At 36.8% G+C, this 18148-nt stretch overlaps 1 protein-coding gene across 1 annotated transcript in view; it reads left to right on the top strand.

The window, feature by feature from the left end:
• Positions 1 to 18148, top strand: part of LOC107557981 (tight junction protein ZO-1-like) — a 144069-nt gene that overhangs the window by 13351 nt on the left and 112570 nt on the right. Inside the window, exons 3-4 of the mRNA XM_016241579.1 lie at positions 16925 to 16966; positions 17089 to 17248. Of these exons, the coding sequence (XP_016097065.1) occupies positions 16925 to 16966; positions 17089 to 17248 (202 nt within the window). The remainder of the gene's footprint in view (positions 1 to 16924; positions 16967 to 17088; positions 17249 to 18148) is intronic.

Below are 18148 nucleotides of genomic sequence, written 5' to 3'. Positions count from 1 at the left end.
ACTGTATATATATATATATATATATATATATAGCTGTAGTTTATTCTTATTTTTTAGTTTTCATAATTTTAGTAATTCAACTTAAACTTATTTTGTTTCAGTTACTTGCCATGGCAACATTTCTCATTTTTGTTTAATTTTTTTAAAGGGATAGTTCACCCAAAAAAAAAAATCTGTCATCATTTACTCACCCTCATGTCGTTCCAAACCTGTATGAATTTCTTTCTTCTGATGAACACAAAAGAAGATATTTTGAAGAATGTGGGTAACCAAACAGTTGCTGGTAGCCATTGACTTCCATAGTATGCAAAAAATCACTATGGAAGTCAATGGCTGCAGCAACTGTTTGGTTGAACTGAACTATCCCTTTAAGTTTATGTTTTTCATTTAATATTTATATTTTACTTAATTTCAGCTTCATTTCAATTAACAAAACATATTTTTTATTGTTTTATATAGTTATTTATAACATTTTGTGTTATGTTTCACTTCAAGTCTCTTTCTGAGCTCTTAAAGGTGATATTTTTGGTCAGAAAACACATTTTGCTTGCTTCGCCGAATAACAAGCAAACGTGTTTTACAACATAATCAAACATGTAACCATTTTGCAAACCCTCACACGTATTTTGCTGATGCTGTGCTCAAAACGTTAAGCTTTTGGTTACAAATGTAATGCTACATTTTGCTCCAGGCCCTTTTCCATTGCACGAAATGCAAGATAGGCTAAATAAATGTTTGTTGAATGTGTCAGGTTTTGCTTGTTTAGCAGGCTAACCGTCGAATATCTTAATTGGCGACGTAAAATACCATGAATTGTGAGCTTTTAGCATCTCCATTTTTCTCTCGCAGAACTGCTCCTACATCCCAGCCATGGAGAATTCAGCTCATTATTGGTTAAAAATAACCGAGGCTGAAATCCTAGTCTGTCAGGTTAGCAAAGAAAAGAGGAGGAGAGTGAGGAAGATTAAAGCGGATGACTCACCTCACGGCACACTGGGAAAAAGCACTGCGACAGCACTGAAGTGTGACACCAAGTGTGTGTTTAAAGAGAAAAAAGAGTGCATGTGTTAGTTTACGCATGCATAAGCGAATGAAGTGTCGTTATTTAAATATGTTGCTGTGTTAGCACTGTTTGAGTTGAATTGGTGTGTGTATGTGTGTTGGGACGGGTGAATCACACTCTCCCCTGAGCATATGTTGGAACCTCCCTCTCTTGTGTCTCTAAGTGTGTCTTCTCTCCTGGTGCAGTGAGCTCATGTGTGAAGGACCGCCTTCTTTTTTTACCTCATTTCTCCTCTTTGTTCGCTTGCGTATAGTCATAAATCACACCGCCCCAGCTGAAGAGGATTCTTGCGGCTCGGGTCCAACTCTCCCTCCTTGGTGAACGAGCTTTGAATCTTATAACCCATTCCTGGACCCACATTTTCTTGTTTGTGGAAGACCAAAGAAGGAGGGCACTCCTAACTTGTCCTATTTCATGGACACACACTCCACATCACACTGCTGTAGCTACCACCACGCTGGGCTTGGGGAAGAAAGGTCCTTGACCAACTTAGATTGGTGGGCGTCCTGAAATAGATCTGTGAATTTTTGAATTTGTGTCCTATATAGAGGGAATGAGAGTGAGACACTGTCCCATACAAATGAGTGTTGGGAGAAGGCCTGCTTGATATATTGAATATTCATGATGCATTTTGCTGGCCATTTGCAATTAAGCGGCATTGTAAATATTGCTAGATGTTTGTTAAGGGCTGTTTATACAGTTTTAATGATTGTTCTAATTCTGTGAGAGCAGAAACGTCTACACCATAGCTATCCATCTTATTTCAACACAAAACTATGCTATTTTCTGTGAATGTACGAGTTTTTAGATTCATTAGCCACTATAGGTAAATAACTACAAGAATTACAAAGCGCAGTAAACGGTAAAACTATTAGTTTGCTACAAACCATTGTGTTTATGATTATGATAATGAAGTCAAATAATATGATAACAAATACCAGTTTGCAATATCAAGCAGCATAATGGACTGTTTTTTTACAGCTAAAATAACTGGAAGCGAATTACACTTTAAGTTAAAAATGGCCGCCCTCAACGTTACGTTAAAAATAAGATGCATAACGACAACAACAGGAACAATATCATTGGAATCACTTTAAGAATTTATTTACAAATGAGTGTTGGGAGAAGGCCTGCCTGATATATTGAATATTCATGATGCATTTTGCTGGCCATTTGCAATTAAGCGGCATTGTAAATATTGCTAGATGTTTGTTAAGGGCTGTTTATACAGTTTTAATGATTGTTATAATTCTGTGAGAGCAGAAACGTCTACACCATAGCTATCCATCTTATTTCAACACAAAACTATGCTATTTTCTGTGAATGTACGAGTTTTTCGATTCATTAGCCACTATAGGTAAATAACTACAAGAATTACAAAGCGCAGTAAACGGTAAAACTATTAGTTTGCTACAAACCATTGTGTTTATGATTATGATAATGAAGTCAAATAATATGATAACAAATACCAGTTTGCAATATCAAGCAGCATAATGGACTGTTTTTTTACAGCTAAAATAACTGGAAGCGAATTACACTTTAAGTTAAAAATGGCCGCCCTCAACGTTACGTTAAAAATAAGATGCATAACGACAACAACAGGAACAATATCATTGGAATCACTTTAAGAATTTATTTTTTTTCAGCTGATGAATGATAAAAACATTGAAAGCCAATCAGAATCCATGCAACTTTAAAGATTTTGAAAATTTAAAGTGGTAAACAACAAAACTGCAGTACGGGCATATAATAAACAGAACATTATTATGATTTGGTATAGATGCTAATGTAGTTCACTTGTCCCATGAATCATAAATATGAGTGTTGAGATGTTTTAAAAGCATCTCTGGTGTAGTATAAATAGTAAGTTTGATTCTTTCTGGTGAATCAGTTTGAAAAGTCTGAAAGTTTAAATGAATTGATTCAAATGAGTCAACTCAAGTCAAGGGACCAAGTGATTCATTTGTGTCATCATTCAAAATGTTCACCTTTTTGAGAGGTGTTTTTGAAATATTTAAATATATTAGTAAAATAATCAATCTAAATAAATATATATATAAATTTTATTTTTAAATCGGTGCATTTTATAGTGATTCGTTATTTTTCTTTCACGAAGACAATTGATTTTTTTTTTTTATTCAGACTTTTTATTCATTGAAAACAATTCCCTATATAGCCCATCAAAAGATTTTTGGCAGCGCAAACCTACAGTTTGCAGTTGCACATCAGAAAGGGTTAAATAAAGAAGGGCAAGTTTGCCCTGTTTGGTGTGTGTGTGTGTGTGTGACTCGTGGGATTAACGCAAGATGTACAGTATGTGAGTGTGAAATTATGGTTTCTGCAGTAAAAAGTGTGCCACGTTCAAGATGCATTAGACTGCCAGACTGCAGAAACAGTTTGCATCTCCTTTTATCCAGTTTCATCAGTCGCACCAATGCAGAATTTAACAAAGCATGTCATTCTGTTCTGCAGAATAACAATAGATCAATTGCACAAATGCCTGTTTACAATGTGATCCAATACATTTACTAACTGCTTATACTGTATGCATACACCATATATAATTTCATATACTGTGTCAAAAATGTTTTAAAACAAAGATTTAAAGGTTTCATGTGAATTCCAGTTCAAATAATTTGTGATGAATGAAATTCCCATATGCCAACAAGCTGTCAACAGCTCTGCTATGAATTTCAGTCACTAAAGACTACAGAGTTGTATAAAAACTGCATTTGCCATTCTCTATTTCTTCTTTGTCTTCATTCAGACGTCATTTTTTGAATGCAAACCCATTTTCTGAATGTCACAGACAAAACATTTTTTTTAAATTATCCTTTGATAACTGTAGAATAGATGAAGCACTGGTGCACGAGTCAGTGGGTTGACACCGCTAGAGACGTCACCGCCGTAATTACAGTCTACCTCCAAAAGACTCAGTACCTACTCTTTGTGTTTCATCTAGCCCATTATTCTGCACATACCCAGCACAGTCACTGTTGCACATTACATCAAAAATAAGATTGGCTTAGGAACTGGCCGATCTAACTTATGTGTGTAAAGCTGTCTTGATACTGACAATCTAAGCATGATTGCCACTGTGTCCAAGAATAGAATCTGGTTAACTGAAAATGGGAATCACTGCATATTAGCTCTGCACCACCAGCCCAATCTGAGGCTGTCTGAAAAGCAAATTATTCCCCAAACTGAATATGGCCAAATTGAACGGCCCCCACTGAAATCAAATGAAGCAGGCTACATTCTCTCTGGTTAATTGTGAGCTACTGAGTGGATGTTGCATGGGTGTGTACTGCAGTGTCACGACTGCTGTCCAGATATTACATTTCTAGATTTCTTTTGCATTTGCCTAATCACTATGAATGAGGGAAATCTTCATCTGAAAAAAAGTGTTCATTGGCTGCATTTAGATGGGGGTTTTTTTTAATGAATGAGAAGCTGCAGCGTTGCATCATGTTACAATAATTAAAATTTAAAAAATCGTACAAATTACACCGCCAACAACAATAAATTATAATAATAAAATTAATTAAAAATATATTTATTTGTCCTATTTTGTCATATTGTAAATATTTTTGTAACATAAATCATGATGTAATTTAGTGTTAAAAGGATCAGAAAGTCTGAATGTTTTTAATAGCATGTTTTTATATTTCTCTAAATAAATTTGGATGAGCCGTGTTTGTAAAACTGCCTTAAAATGAATTGAATTGTATATTAATGTGGTCTTAATGTTTCTATTACATAATCACCTACTATATAATTTGGTGGAATAATTATTTATTGAGATTATCATTATTAAGAAATCACATTTCTTTTGAACTTTGTTAATAATAATAATAGAATTATTTTTCATTTGTATTATATGTTATATGCATTTATTATTTACAGTATTATAATTACTTTTTTTTTTTTTTTTTTACAATAATGAACTATTATTATTATTTTTAAAAATCGGACTGCTTTTGAACATTGATGTGTTTCCCATTGCTGTTGTGATCTAATATAAAAGCCACTCGAGGCCAGTCATTACAGTGAATTTACCACAGTTAAAGGAGGTTATGGCCATTCTGCTTCACTTTGTGCCAACAACACTGTAAGGCATGGTCTCTTGTGGCTTGCTGCTTTATTAAACCCTACAGTGTTTGACCATTTCATTTCAGTGGTGGTGGGATGGTTCTTTTAAGCACCTTGGCCCAGTTTTGTGAAGGTCATTGTGCTCATGTGCTATATATATTTATGATACATATCAAAACACTTTTTCCAATAAAAATGCAATGAATCTAAATAATATTTATGTAAGAGCAATTTGAAAAGTGGTGGATACAATAATGGATGCTTAATGCTTAAAATGTTTACGTGTAAACTTCTATTTACTTTCATTTTCAAGTAAAAGATTTTTAAAATATGGCCATGTAGAACTAGCTTATTTAACATTTAAAGGTATTGTACACCCATATTTGGAAAAAAAGCTTTTACTCGCCCTCATACCATTTCAAACCCATATTGACTTTATGTCTTTGTGGGACACAAGAATACAAATGTCCATGTTGTCCTGGTTGTATGTAATGACAATTAATGATGACTGAAGATGTCAAGCCTCAAAAGGACGCAAAACAGAAGTCCGTATACTTTGTGAATATAAGTCTTCTAAAGCCAACAATTAATCATTGATACTCATCGGATGTTTTGAAAGTTCATTCTAAAAGTAACTTTTCATAACGTAACTGAAACGTTAGAAAAACGTTCTTAGAACTTGACTTTATGCCTTTGTGGGACACAAGAATACAAATGTCCATGTTGTCCTGGTTGTATGTAATGACAATTAATGATGACTGAAGATGTCAAGCCTCAAAAGGACGCAAAACAGAAGTCCGTATACTTTGTGAATATAAGTCTTCTAAAGCCAACAATTAATCATTGATACTCATCGGATGTTTTGAAAGTTCATTCTAAAAGTAACTTTCATAACGTAACTGAAACGTTAGAAAAACGTTCTTAGAACATATTTGTGTTACCTGGTAGAAGTATAGCTTCTTGTTAGGCTACGTTTACACTAGTGCGTTTTCATTTTAAAATGCATAACTTTGGCTACGGTTACGCCTGTCGTTTACACTACTCCGGCGTTTTCAACCCTCGAAAACGGAGACTTTCGAAAACGCTGCAGACCCTGTTTTAGTTTGAAAACTCTAGGGTTATGTTTCAGTGTAAACTGACCAGAACGGAGAAACAGAAAATGATGGCGTGGCTGCCCACATTCGCTCTGCATATCCTTGTCGACCGTGTAAACAATAACATCATGTTCATTGTTGTACCTGCATGAATGGTCATGTGACATGCGCTTTCAGTTGTGTAGTGTGGGCAGAGATTGTTTCTGAAACGCAGTGAAAACGCCAGAGTAGACGAGGATCGTTTTCATTTCAAAACGCCGTTTTAAAACGAAAACGCACTAGTGTAAATGTAGCTCTGGGATGTGAGGGAACACACAACTGAATCAAACATCTGAACATAAACCAAAACAACAGGGAACAAAAATAGCAAAGTAGTTCTCAGATGCCACGCTTGTTATTTACAGCAATAATCTGACATTAATTTGATCGCATTACTCCATCCCCTGTGTGACATCATTAACAACAATTATATTGTTGAACCAACATGCTTCAAACAACAGATGTGTGACAAAGTTACTACAGTTTCGGGAAACTAGCTACTTAATTTCTCCAGAAATGCATCGTACTAAGCAGCGAATTACCGTATTGACCCGAATATAAGACGATGTTTTTTTCTTGGAAATACGTCTGAAGAAACGCAGTCGAACAACAGATGTGTGACAAAGTTACTACAGTTTCGGGAAACTAGCTACTTAATTTCTCCAGAAATGCATCGTACTAAGCAGTGAATTACCGTATTGACCCGAATATAAGACGATGTTTTTTTCTTGGAAATACGTCTGAAGAAACGCGGTCGTCTTATATTCAGGGTCTAGACTTTGGCATGTCAATAATACACCCACAACAATAGGTGGCGCTAAATACGCATAATACGAGTGTGCCATGAAATACGTAATGTAATGCGTGTCGTAAAGATCGCGAGTAAAAACTAAAGAAAAAGAAAACCTTACAGCTGCATGAGTCGTGACTGTCACGTTAGCCTGATGGGACCAAACTCCCTTTGTGATTTTAAAACGTAAGACAGTACCCAGATTTGAAGACTACAGTAAGATTTAACTTCTACTGTTAATAAGATTTTGGTAGGCTACTATTAGATGGATAGCCTAAATGTCCTAATTCAGATGGGCTACCGGTTTTTTTTTTTAAAAAGGTATATCAAAAAGTGTCTATTTTTTTAATGTGATTGTTGGTACATTTGACCAGTTTTTACCATACTTTCAAAACAAAAATTAAAATAGGAAAAATATGCAATATGAAAATAATTGAAGACAAAATGTGTTTTACTGAGAAAAAACTAGATTTGTTTTTTAAAAAGCCTTTTTCCAAAAGGTACATCTGGAAAAAGGGGGGTCGTCTTATAATCAGGGTCGTCTTATATTCGGGCCAATACGGTACATTATTGTACACCCCAGATGAGTTTTGAGAAGTCAATTAAATGATTAATTAAAAAGTTTCATTAATGAGTAAAATATTAAAGCTGCAGTCCGTAAGCTTTGCCTGTTTGTCGCCATCTCTGTTTGAAACCTGCAATTGCAGTTATTTGCGGAATTATCTGCTTTACATGGGTTGTGCATCGACAAGGCTCCTCAGCACGGATGAATCCAATTTTTTGAGGTGTATGTGTGGGCTGCCAGTCAACGCACCAGTGTGGATATTCGCTGTACTTCGGAATTACAGATATTACGTCTTGGAAATTGTAAGATATAAACTCAGAATTATAAGAAAAAAAATAGCAGAATTCTCGCAATTGCGTGTTTACATCTCGCAATTTTTTTTTCTCAGAATTTCAAATTGTGAGATAAAAAGTCACAATTACCTTTATCTGCTGTTTTATTCTGACAGTAAATGATGACAGATTTTTTTTTAAATTGGTGAACTGTCTCTTTAAGCCACCCCCTCCAACTCCACACACACACACCTACACAGACTCCCCTAGCTACCTCCGAATTATAAGAAAAAAAATAGCAGAATTCTCGCAATTGCGTGTTTACATCTCGCAATTTTTTTTCTCAGAATTTCAAATTGTGAGATAAAAAGTCACAATTACCTTTATCTGCTGTTTTATTCTGACAGTAAATGATGACAGATTTTTTTTTAAATTGGTGAACTGTCTCTTTAAGCCACCCCCTCCAACTCCACACACACACACCTACACAGACTCCCCTAGCTACCTCACGCACGGACGCGTGGACGCTGCAGCGCGTGCGAGAGAGACAGACAGATCGACAGACAGAAGAGAGAGAGCGCGGCAGCTTTTCTAAGCAAAGCGGCAGCACGCGCGAGTGGCGGCAAAAGAATGCCCATCTCCTGACTAATAACGAATGGGTTGGCGCGCTTTCCGTTCTTCGAGGTAATACGAGCAGACTGTGATGGGTGGCAGTGGCGTGCTCCCTCGCGTGGAGTGATTTCTCTATCAGTGCTGCTACCGCTGCTGCTGCTGCTGCTGGAAATGGCGCTGTGATGTTCAACAAGGAAGACGCAGTTGAAGCCGATGCCAGGGAGCAGGAGGAGAGAATAAATTGTTGTTATTATTAGTAGTACCTGCGCTTCTGGTGCGGATTTTTGTGTTTCAAAAAAAGCGGTGAACAGTACCATGGTGAATTACCAGGACTACATTACTGTAATGCAGCTGGCTCTAGGGGTGACTGCCATCAACAGAGAGCGTAGCCTGCCTCCCAGAAAACATATGTGGTGAGTATTTATATATATGGATGTGTGAGGGGCTATTCGGCACTGCAGCTTGCTGGGAAGAAAGTCTTGACTCTATAGTGTCCGTTTTACTTTATAACCATGTAAGTGTCTCTTATTTCAGTCTCATCGGCGGCAGTGCGAGCAAAGTTTGAGTGTTCATAAAGCCCTTTACTTTGTCATTTCATTCATGATTCACTCTACTACAAACCCAAGCATGTCACATCATTCATATGTGTATGTCTACTATGTGCACTTTCAAATGAAATAAAAAGCTAAAGGCATGGACGGGTGTTTCTTTGCATTGATTTGTGTGTGTTCCTGTCATTGTCACTGTGTGTGTGTGTTTTGTATAAGTTTCTCATTCATTTCCATACTTAATAGTCACTCCTCCAGCTCTACTTCTTCTGTGGTTCCATAATCACTTACCGATTATGCTTTCAGTTGAATAAAAGACACAGGCGTTAATTATCTTGTATTGGCCGCTATCTCCTTTTTCACATGAGATAAGCAAGAATGTCACCTTTACGCTCACAAAGGGTCAGAAGGTTTTCGGTTTTCACAAGCTCAACGCTCACAAAACAACCAACGCTTTTTTTTTTACTCTCCATAGATTTTCTATCAGACTCGGACCTTATTGATTTGAGATTTTCGTTAACATTTTTTCATTAACCTCGAACCTCTTTCAGTGGATGTCTTTGGATCACAAAGTTTTTATATATTTTTTCTCTGTGTTGGAGCTGGATATGATCACATTTCATTCTCATAATTACCATATTCCACGCTGTCATCCTCATACTCCTTTTTATTACTTTGCAGGCTTGAAATAAACAGGCAATTGTGGCCTTCAGGGCATATTGTGAGACTCAAATAAAACATCCAGGCCTACTTTAGATTGAGAAATGTTGATTCGTCGTTGGGACTGACAGTTTTTCAGCGAGCTTTCTGGCCTCAGCAGGGCTGTAGGCCTCGCATGGGACAAACCACCTCATACTCGGCTGCTACTATGAGGTTCATTGGGCAAAAAGATTCTCTTGAGGCTGTTGAAATTACATGCTTTAGAATCAAAGGAAACAGTGCAAGATCAAAAATAGTCTAATGAAGGAAAACGTGCAATTAGCGTAACAAACGCCAGGCCTTTGTTGTTGTAATTGCGCTGAAAAAAACTATGAAAAACTGTCAAATGTTGTCCTTAAAGTGCTTTTATAAGAAAAGTTCTGTTTGCAGATGGTTGGCCTGTAATGAATCAACAGCCGTAGGCATTTTATGCCCCTTGGGGTCTGTAAAGGCTGCTAATTTGAGTGTTGCATGCTGGGTAATTCATTTGTAACTAATTAGGAGCAAGTTGTGTTTACCCAGATTTTTCATCTCGTTTTCATTGTCATTAAAAGTACCTCATGCTCTCGTAGCAGCCAGTTAGGTTCATTTTGTAAGATTTTCCCCTTAAATGGAGGTCAGCTTGTTTTACTTCATGTCAGCAGTAGCGCAATAGTTGACCCTTAAAGGAGAACCGAAGCCACGGTGTTCTGTACTATGAGGGGTCATGTGTGCTACAACATCAGAGCGAAAAATCAACCAAGAACGCGAGTGTAATTTACTATCGAGATGAGTACTTAACACGACAAGCTCCAAATAACTAGAAAACTTGCCAAATCCACATAAATCCAAAATGATGATGAGGCACCTTAAACCCTGAGAGACATCCTTGCGATGCAATGTTTTGATGGTGGTGCTCAGCTCGTTTGAGTAACAATTAATTATTCATGGGCTTTGAAACATGACATTGCTGCTGTTTACAGGAACGTTCTCACCTCACAGCTGTAGTGGGATTTGCGGCACATGTAAACAAAAGTCACAGTAAATTAAACAGGAACATGTCAAAAACACGTCCAGGTCACATTTCACCCCAATTTCAAAAGAAAAAAGCGAAAATGGCGTAAATATGTTTTCTTGACTAGTCTCATTTGTGTTATGTGCTTTAAAAATCATTCTACAATAACATTTAGGCAGATTATTTTATCCAAAGCAACCTACAAAAGATAAACTAAAGCAGATTGTTAAAGAGCCAACAAGATTCGTAATATGTGTGTCTCTCAATCAGGTAAAAATATTTAAAATTTTTACATTTTCTGAAAATGTACTCAACCTCAAGCCATCCAAAATGTAGATGAGTTTGTTTTCAGTGTCTTCATCAGAACAGATTTGGAGAAATTTAGCATTGCATCACTTGCTCGCCAATGGATCATCTGCAGTGAATGGGTGCCGTCAGAATGAGAGTCCAAAACATTACAATAATCCACAAGTAATCCACGCCCCTCCAGTCTATCGATTAATGTCTCGTGAAGTGCAAAGCTGTGTGTTTGCAAGAAACAAATCCATCAAGACGTTTTTAACTTCAAACCGTTGCTTCTGTCGAAGACACAAGTCCTCTATCCATAATATTGTTTTCTTCAGTGAAAGTTGCCTCGTCTGAATCAGGAGAGAAATATGCACAGATCAAGCACTGATTACAAGCCAAAACAGCTCTAAACAAATATGTTGGTAGATTTTGATGAGAGTCGACCACAGCGGATAGACTTTTCACTGGAGGAATTATGGATTATGGACTCATACTTTGGCCAGAAGCAATGGTTTAAAGTTAAAACGCTTTATTGATGGATTTGTTACTTGCAAACATGCAGCTTTTCACTTCACAAGATGGTAACTGAAGGACTGGAGTGGTGTGGATTATTGTGATGTTTTTATCAGCTGTTTGGACTCTCATTCTGACGGCACCCATTCACTGCAGAGGATCCACTGGTGAGCAAGTCATGTAATGCTACATTTCTCAAAATCTGTTTCAATGAAGAAACAAAATCATCCACATTTTGTATGGCCTGATGGTAATTGAATTTTCATTTTGGGTGAACTATTCCTTTAATCATTGTATGTCAGTGACTTTTTTTATTATATAGAATTTGTCATGTAATTAATTTAAATAACACATGTATATTTTAAAGGGCTTTTAGTTAAGGTAATTAGAATGATTAGAATTTTGCTTGCAAATACGTGCAATTACAGCAAAAAATAGAAAATAGGCCTTATTTCCATTTTCATGTGAGATAACTGTGAATGTCTTCAAATCCTTGTTTTTTTCTTTTGATTTTGATGTTAAATGTAACCCAGACATGTTCTTGACGGTTTGACAGTGGATATCACATTATAGTAATACAAATTAGACTTTTTCCCCTTAAGATAATGCAAACTATGGAGGGAAATGTGCTTAATTTACTTAAAAATAATGTAATGCAATACATCGAAATGGTACCAAAAAAAAAGGCTTTGTGTTCATTGTTCCTTTGATTTTTGGGGTGTGAAATGTTACCCAGATATGTTTTGACAGTCATTAATTGCTAGAAAGATACTGAATATCATATTTTGCATACCTTTATAGTATGAAGGCGTATTCACAATCACAATACTAGAGACTCTTCTCTGAAATCTGACCAGAGGATGCTTAAGAATTTCTCGTCTTTGAGAGTTGCTACACTCAATTTGTTCCTAGGTGAGCCACCTGGCCTGTGTTTAAATATCTGTCCACTTTCACCCAGAAGACTTCAGGATCAATCCAGGAAAAGAGGTAAAAGGAGAAACATAGTAGTGATGAGTTGTCATGAGGCAAGTGAAGATTGCTTAAAAGGGCCCTTGTGGATGATAATGGGCAGGCAACATGCTTCTGTTTTTGCTGTAATATCAAACGATTGACTCAAATATGAAGCATATCAAGTAACTGGATCAGCTGACTCTGTGGGACGTGACTAATAAACTACATCTCATTTGTCTTTGATCAAAGGAAATGTCAGATGCCTCTACAATCATTAAGACAAACAGTCCATCAGGGCTCTTCATTTTTGGCCACCTTTAATGTTTTATTACCAGTGATTTAACAAAAAGGACTTTTCTAAACCCTCAGTATCGGCTGTGATGAGTGGAAAAAGAGAAGTTCTGAGAACGGGGTCTGTTCCCAGTCCTGGAAGCACAGCAGATGGCCTTCTTCCCCAACAGTCGTACAAACTATTCCAGAGCTTAGCTTTAACCTGGCGTAATAAAATAGGCGGCAGTTGCCCACCCCGAGGCCTCTTGACACGTGTTTTTTAGCATTTACACACTCTTTTAAACGTGAGCCGAGCATGCGTTTGACTGATGGAAGCCACAGAGTTCAGAAGAAGCGTCTAGGTCACGTTTCATGCGAATCTCTGGGTTTCCCCGCACAGTTTTTGCCCCTCCTTTCCAAAAGACAAGTAGAGCACTGATTGAGACTCTCTGTAAGTACCTCCCCTCCATCAAGCTAAATAAACGTCTTTGCCTTCCACTTTCATCCCCATCCAGAGTGATTATTTACTTCATTAGCAGTTGACGGCCGTAAAGCAAAATAGAAATCCCTCTTTAGTAGAATTTTTGTGTTCACCCTGGGCTGAACACACACGACTGCATTTGTTCCTGGCTCGCGCTGTGGTGCCCTTAGGCCATTCTGTGCTGGCCGAAGAGAAAATCATATTAACGTTTGTGATAATGGCAGCAAAGATAATGTTGATGGCAGTCATGGATGGTAGCGTAGTGGTCAGCATTGTGTCTAAACTGTGGATATTGACTTGCTGATCAAGCAGTATCCTTTGCTTTCTATATCTAATTGTGCCTGATAGCTTTATGAGGCACATAGGAAGAAGTCAGGAACTTACAGACTACCCAAGTTGATTGTAGACTTTTTGTAGGCTTTTCTTTGTGGCTTTAACAGTGCAAAGGATCTTGTTTGGACAGCAAAATTAGCTGGACACTCAGTAGTATATGGCTGTGTCTGAAAGCTTAGGCAGCTGACTTGTTCCTCGCTGCCCTAACAGGCAGTTATTTCACAGGCAGCATTTGCACATGAAGGTACCTCCCGAAACTGATTTCGGACAGACTTCTGAGGCAGAATAACAGTTTAATGATCTACAACAAAATAGAGAGAGCTTTGGCATTAACTAAGGAAATGTATAATTACTAAAACACTAATTTCTCACAAGAAAGGAAATCAAAAGGTTAAGTTGTTCAAAAATTAAGTGCACAAAAATCAAGTCATTCATTTACACCACCTGCAGCTTTCATATGCTATTTTATCATTAATTTAGCTTAGCTGACTCAAACGCACAGGATACTTGGATATCACAGACAGCAAAGGGTGCCCTCAAAAACTGATTAGATCTCAGTATAGAGGATTTGACATGATCTTTCGATTCAGATATGCCTTGTTGCCTTTTCTACCTCCGTAATGCTGCCTTCGGAGGCAGCATTTTTTTTTAGCTTTCGGACGCAGCCAATGTCAGCATCTTCAATGCTGAACGCGAACTATTCTCACTTGTGATTGTCATTTCAAAAAATACACTTTGGCCTGAAACTTGAATGTGTTGCATTCTTAGCATTGCTGCAAGTTGGACGTTAGCATGAATTGTTTTCTTCTACACCCAGTTTTCTCTTTCATTGTGGAGAAAGAGTGTGAAAAAAGCTTGCTGCATAAGTTAGCTATAGCTAGCTACCTGAACAATAACATTTTAATGTGACAATTTGAAGGTAACTCTGTTGCCCCCTTGAGTATTGGAGTCAAGGTTTAGCTGGTTAGCATGAGCCAGTAAAGGCAAATGTATACATCATTTTTTACATGAACGCTTAGTGTACAACAGCATTGTAAAGTATGCTCTATTTGATAGCATGCACGAACACTGGCGCTTGACACATGTGCACTGGAATTTCTCTTTAGAAGTTACAAGCGATAAAATTGTCTTTGTACAATTTAAACTACAGTTGTGTGTTTCTTGTTTCTCACAAGTGCTTGTCAAATTGGGCGTTTGTTGTTGCATCTTTGGTAGTTTGGTGTTTAGTAGTTTTTCTGTCTGAGAAAAAGAAATACGCATACTATGCTGTGACAAAATGTACATTATTTGCACTGTATGCATACGTAAAAACCAATATACGTCACATACTTCATACGTCACAACTCAGGATAGTCGCTAGTGTTGGTCTGTGAAAGTTTTTCTGGTGCTATAAGCCAATTAACACTGTCAAAATGTCATTTGCTTGTGACTCAAAAAGCCAAGGTGTACATATTTCCAAATCACATCCAAATCCAAATCACATCTAAATCACATATATTAGATGAATTGGAATGCTAACAGATAGCTTTGCGTACTTATAGTATATTACTGGTCTTTTGGTATACATTTGTGTAAATTTTTTAAACTCTCCATATATGTGCACACACAGCTGAAATGTTGTCCTTGGACTCATTTCCAGATGATTTAAATGTATTAGAGATTAACTGAAGGTGAGACCTCACTTGGTTTCCTCAGGCCAACATCAACCTCATTGTCACACTAATGTCTTTGTCCTCTCTTTAGTCTTCCATTCTCTGCCGATCTCGTTTAACGCTCTAAATTACAATCCAGTGGAGGCGTTTTAGACGCTTCTTCAATTCCTTTTTCAGTTTATGGTAGCCTATTCTTCAAAACCAGAAGCTAGCAACAGCCCAGGAGGCTTCCTTAATCTACCACTTAATATGGAAATGAGGTCTCCTATTCATTGGTGCCCCAGTCAGCACGTTGAAACAGAAGATTTGCCGTATTGAATTTCGTTTTGCAGGGGTTTCCAGCAAATCCTCTTCACAAACATGTGGTAAGCAGTTATGGTACAAGACATTCAAATTGCCTCTTCTACTGTACAAGGACTGTCTTACATCCTGCCACAGCTACTGTAAACCATGTGCTCCAGGGGTATTATATAACCTCTCCCTAACCTCTGCCAGGTCAAGTTTCTCCTTTATATCGCAAAGAGGCATTTGAATGTGCACAATGTGGAAAAAACTTTTTTTATTTTAATTTTTATTTTATTTTACTGTATATAGAAACACCTAACACTTTTTTTTATATTAAAGCCATTTCTGCCCTTTTTATGAACTAGATACCCGTATTATCTGCATTCAGTTTACATTATTTTAAAAATAATGTAAGGTTAGTTGGATTAGTTTTACATGCTGTGGTGTATTGTTGGTTACTGGAACATGATTATGGAATATTATCTGAGCTTGGCCTTTACTATTTGTGTTATTTAATGTGGGTGATTTGTGTCTATTATGGATGGATGACTGTGGATATGTGCCATAATATAATTTTTCTCAATGAATATCCTGTTTTGCTTTGAAATATGTCACATTACACAAGTGAAAAGAGTTGCCAACATCATTTCATGTTGACTTTAAACTAAACTGATTTGTTGAGTAAAACTGGATCTCCAGTTGTGTTAATTTGCTAATTTTATATATTAATTACATTTTTTATATTAAATGCACTATAGCAGCCAGATTTCCCTCAGCATTTTCCTTCAGATCCCAGTAGGCAAAATAAAGCCCCTGTAACTATTTACTTATTTTTACTTTAATATTGTTACTGTATTTTCATTTTAATTATCCATCAAAGAGTAACAGAGGCTGTTTTTACTAAATAAAATATTTAAAAAATGTGCCTATAATGAAAGTCAATGACAATGAGCTGAAATTAGCTTTTTGTGTGGTTAATTTGCTAATTTTATATATTAATTACATTTTTTATATTAAATGCACTATAGCAGCCAGATTTCCCTCCTTTTTGTTTAAAAAAGCATTTTCCTTCAGATCCCAGTAGGCAAAATAAAGCCCCTGTAACTATTTACTTATTTTTACTTTAATATTGTTACTGTATTTTCATTTTAATTATCCATCAAAGAGTAACAGAGGCTGTTTTTACTAAATAAAATATTTTAAAAATGTGCCTATAATGAAAGTCAATGACAATGAGCTGAAATTAGCTTTTTGTGTTCCAAAGGCTTAATGACAGAATTTTCCATTTTGTGTGAACTATCCCTTATAAATATATATCTTTTCATTGTTTTTATGTCATGAAATTCAAAGTATTTCTCTCTTTCTCTTGTGCTTCAATCTCAGGGTCTTCCCCAAACACGACAAAGACAAATACGGGCCTGCAGTGTAAGCATTTTAAACCCCTTTCACTCCATTTCACTAACAAAACTCCATTGGTTGTGCTCATCTTTTTAATGGAGATTAAATTTACGCCACATTTTAACACACACTGTCTGTCATTATCTTAGTTACTATCCCAAGATCCACGGTTTCATCCACACCCCAGAAAACATTGCTCTGCTGGAAGAATCTGAGGGATCGGTGCACGGCAAACCATCCCTGCGCAGAATCAAGGGCCGAATCCACCGCAGCAAGAGCCTGGACAGCATCGACCTGCTGGACTCCAATGTGAGTTAAAGACTGCATCCACTGCAGTAATGCTAGGGTGGGGGTGGGGAGTGTGTGTGGCGTGGTTGTGTGTGTGCCAGTGTGTATTCAAATGAGATTGCGCCCATAGATGTTGTGTGTCAGCCCTCAGTGTGCGAGTATACATGTATTTGAAAAGCGATTCCATCACTGTGTGTGTGAACGTGTGACTGTTTGTTTATGAAAATGCACATGTACCAGTATGTCTGCATGGCTGCTCTAGGGAATTTCTGCAAGAGTGAACATGACATGCACAATTGTATAAGTCCACTTATTCACAATTATTGCATATATTATTAAAAAGCACACAGCTGGAGTCAATTCATAAGTGTTTGTAAAAGTAAATCAGGAGTCAATGGATGTAAGAGGACATCATTTAAAGGGACAGTTCACTTAAAAATTAAAACTGTCGTCATTTTCTTATCTTCATGTCATTCTAAAGTCATCATTTGAACTTTTAATTTTTTTCTAGATTTTCTTCCATTGAACGCTAAAATAGATTTTTTTTGCGGAGTTTTCAAACTGCTCTTTTCCATACAATGAAAGTGGTGGGGACCCGACGATTTTGAGATCCAAAAATGACAAAGAAAAAACACCATGAAAGTAATCCGTACAACTCCTGTATTATATTGCATGTCTTCTGAAACCATCTGATAGCATTGTGTGCATAAAAAAGTAGAAATTTAAGTAGCTATTCACAGAAAATCTTTGTCATCGGGCGCAATGAAAGGGAATGTTGTCAGAACGCTTTCAGCAAATAATGGCTTACGTTTAGGTTTATTCCTCACACAAAGCTATCATATGGTTTCAGATGACTTGGAGTTTCATGCTCAAATTGTATGTACTTGGTAGTTTTTTTTAAATACATTTTTGGAACTCAAC

Source organism: Sinocyclocheilus grahami, unplaced genomic scaffold, assembly GCF_001515645.1.
Source record: "Sinocyclocheilus grahami isolate Dianchi unplaced genomic scaffold, SAMN03320097.WGS_v1.1 scaffold627.1, whole genome shotgun sequence".
NCBI classification, from domain to species: Eukaryota; Metazoa; Chordata; class Actinopteri; order Cypriniformes; family Cyprinidae; genus Sinocyclocheilus; species Sinocyclocheilus grahami.
Note: the sequence above shows the minus strand (reverse complement) of the source record. Positions and strands in the feature narration are given on the sequence as shown.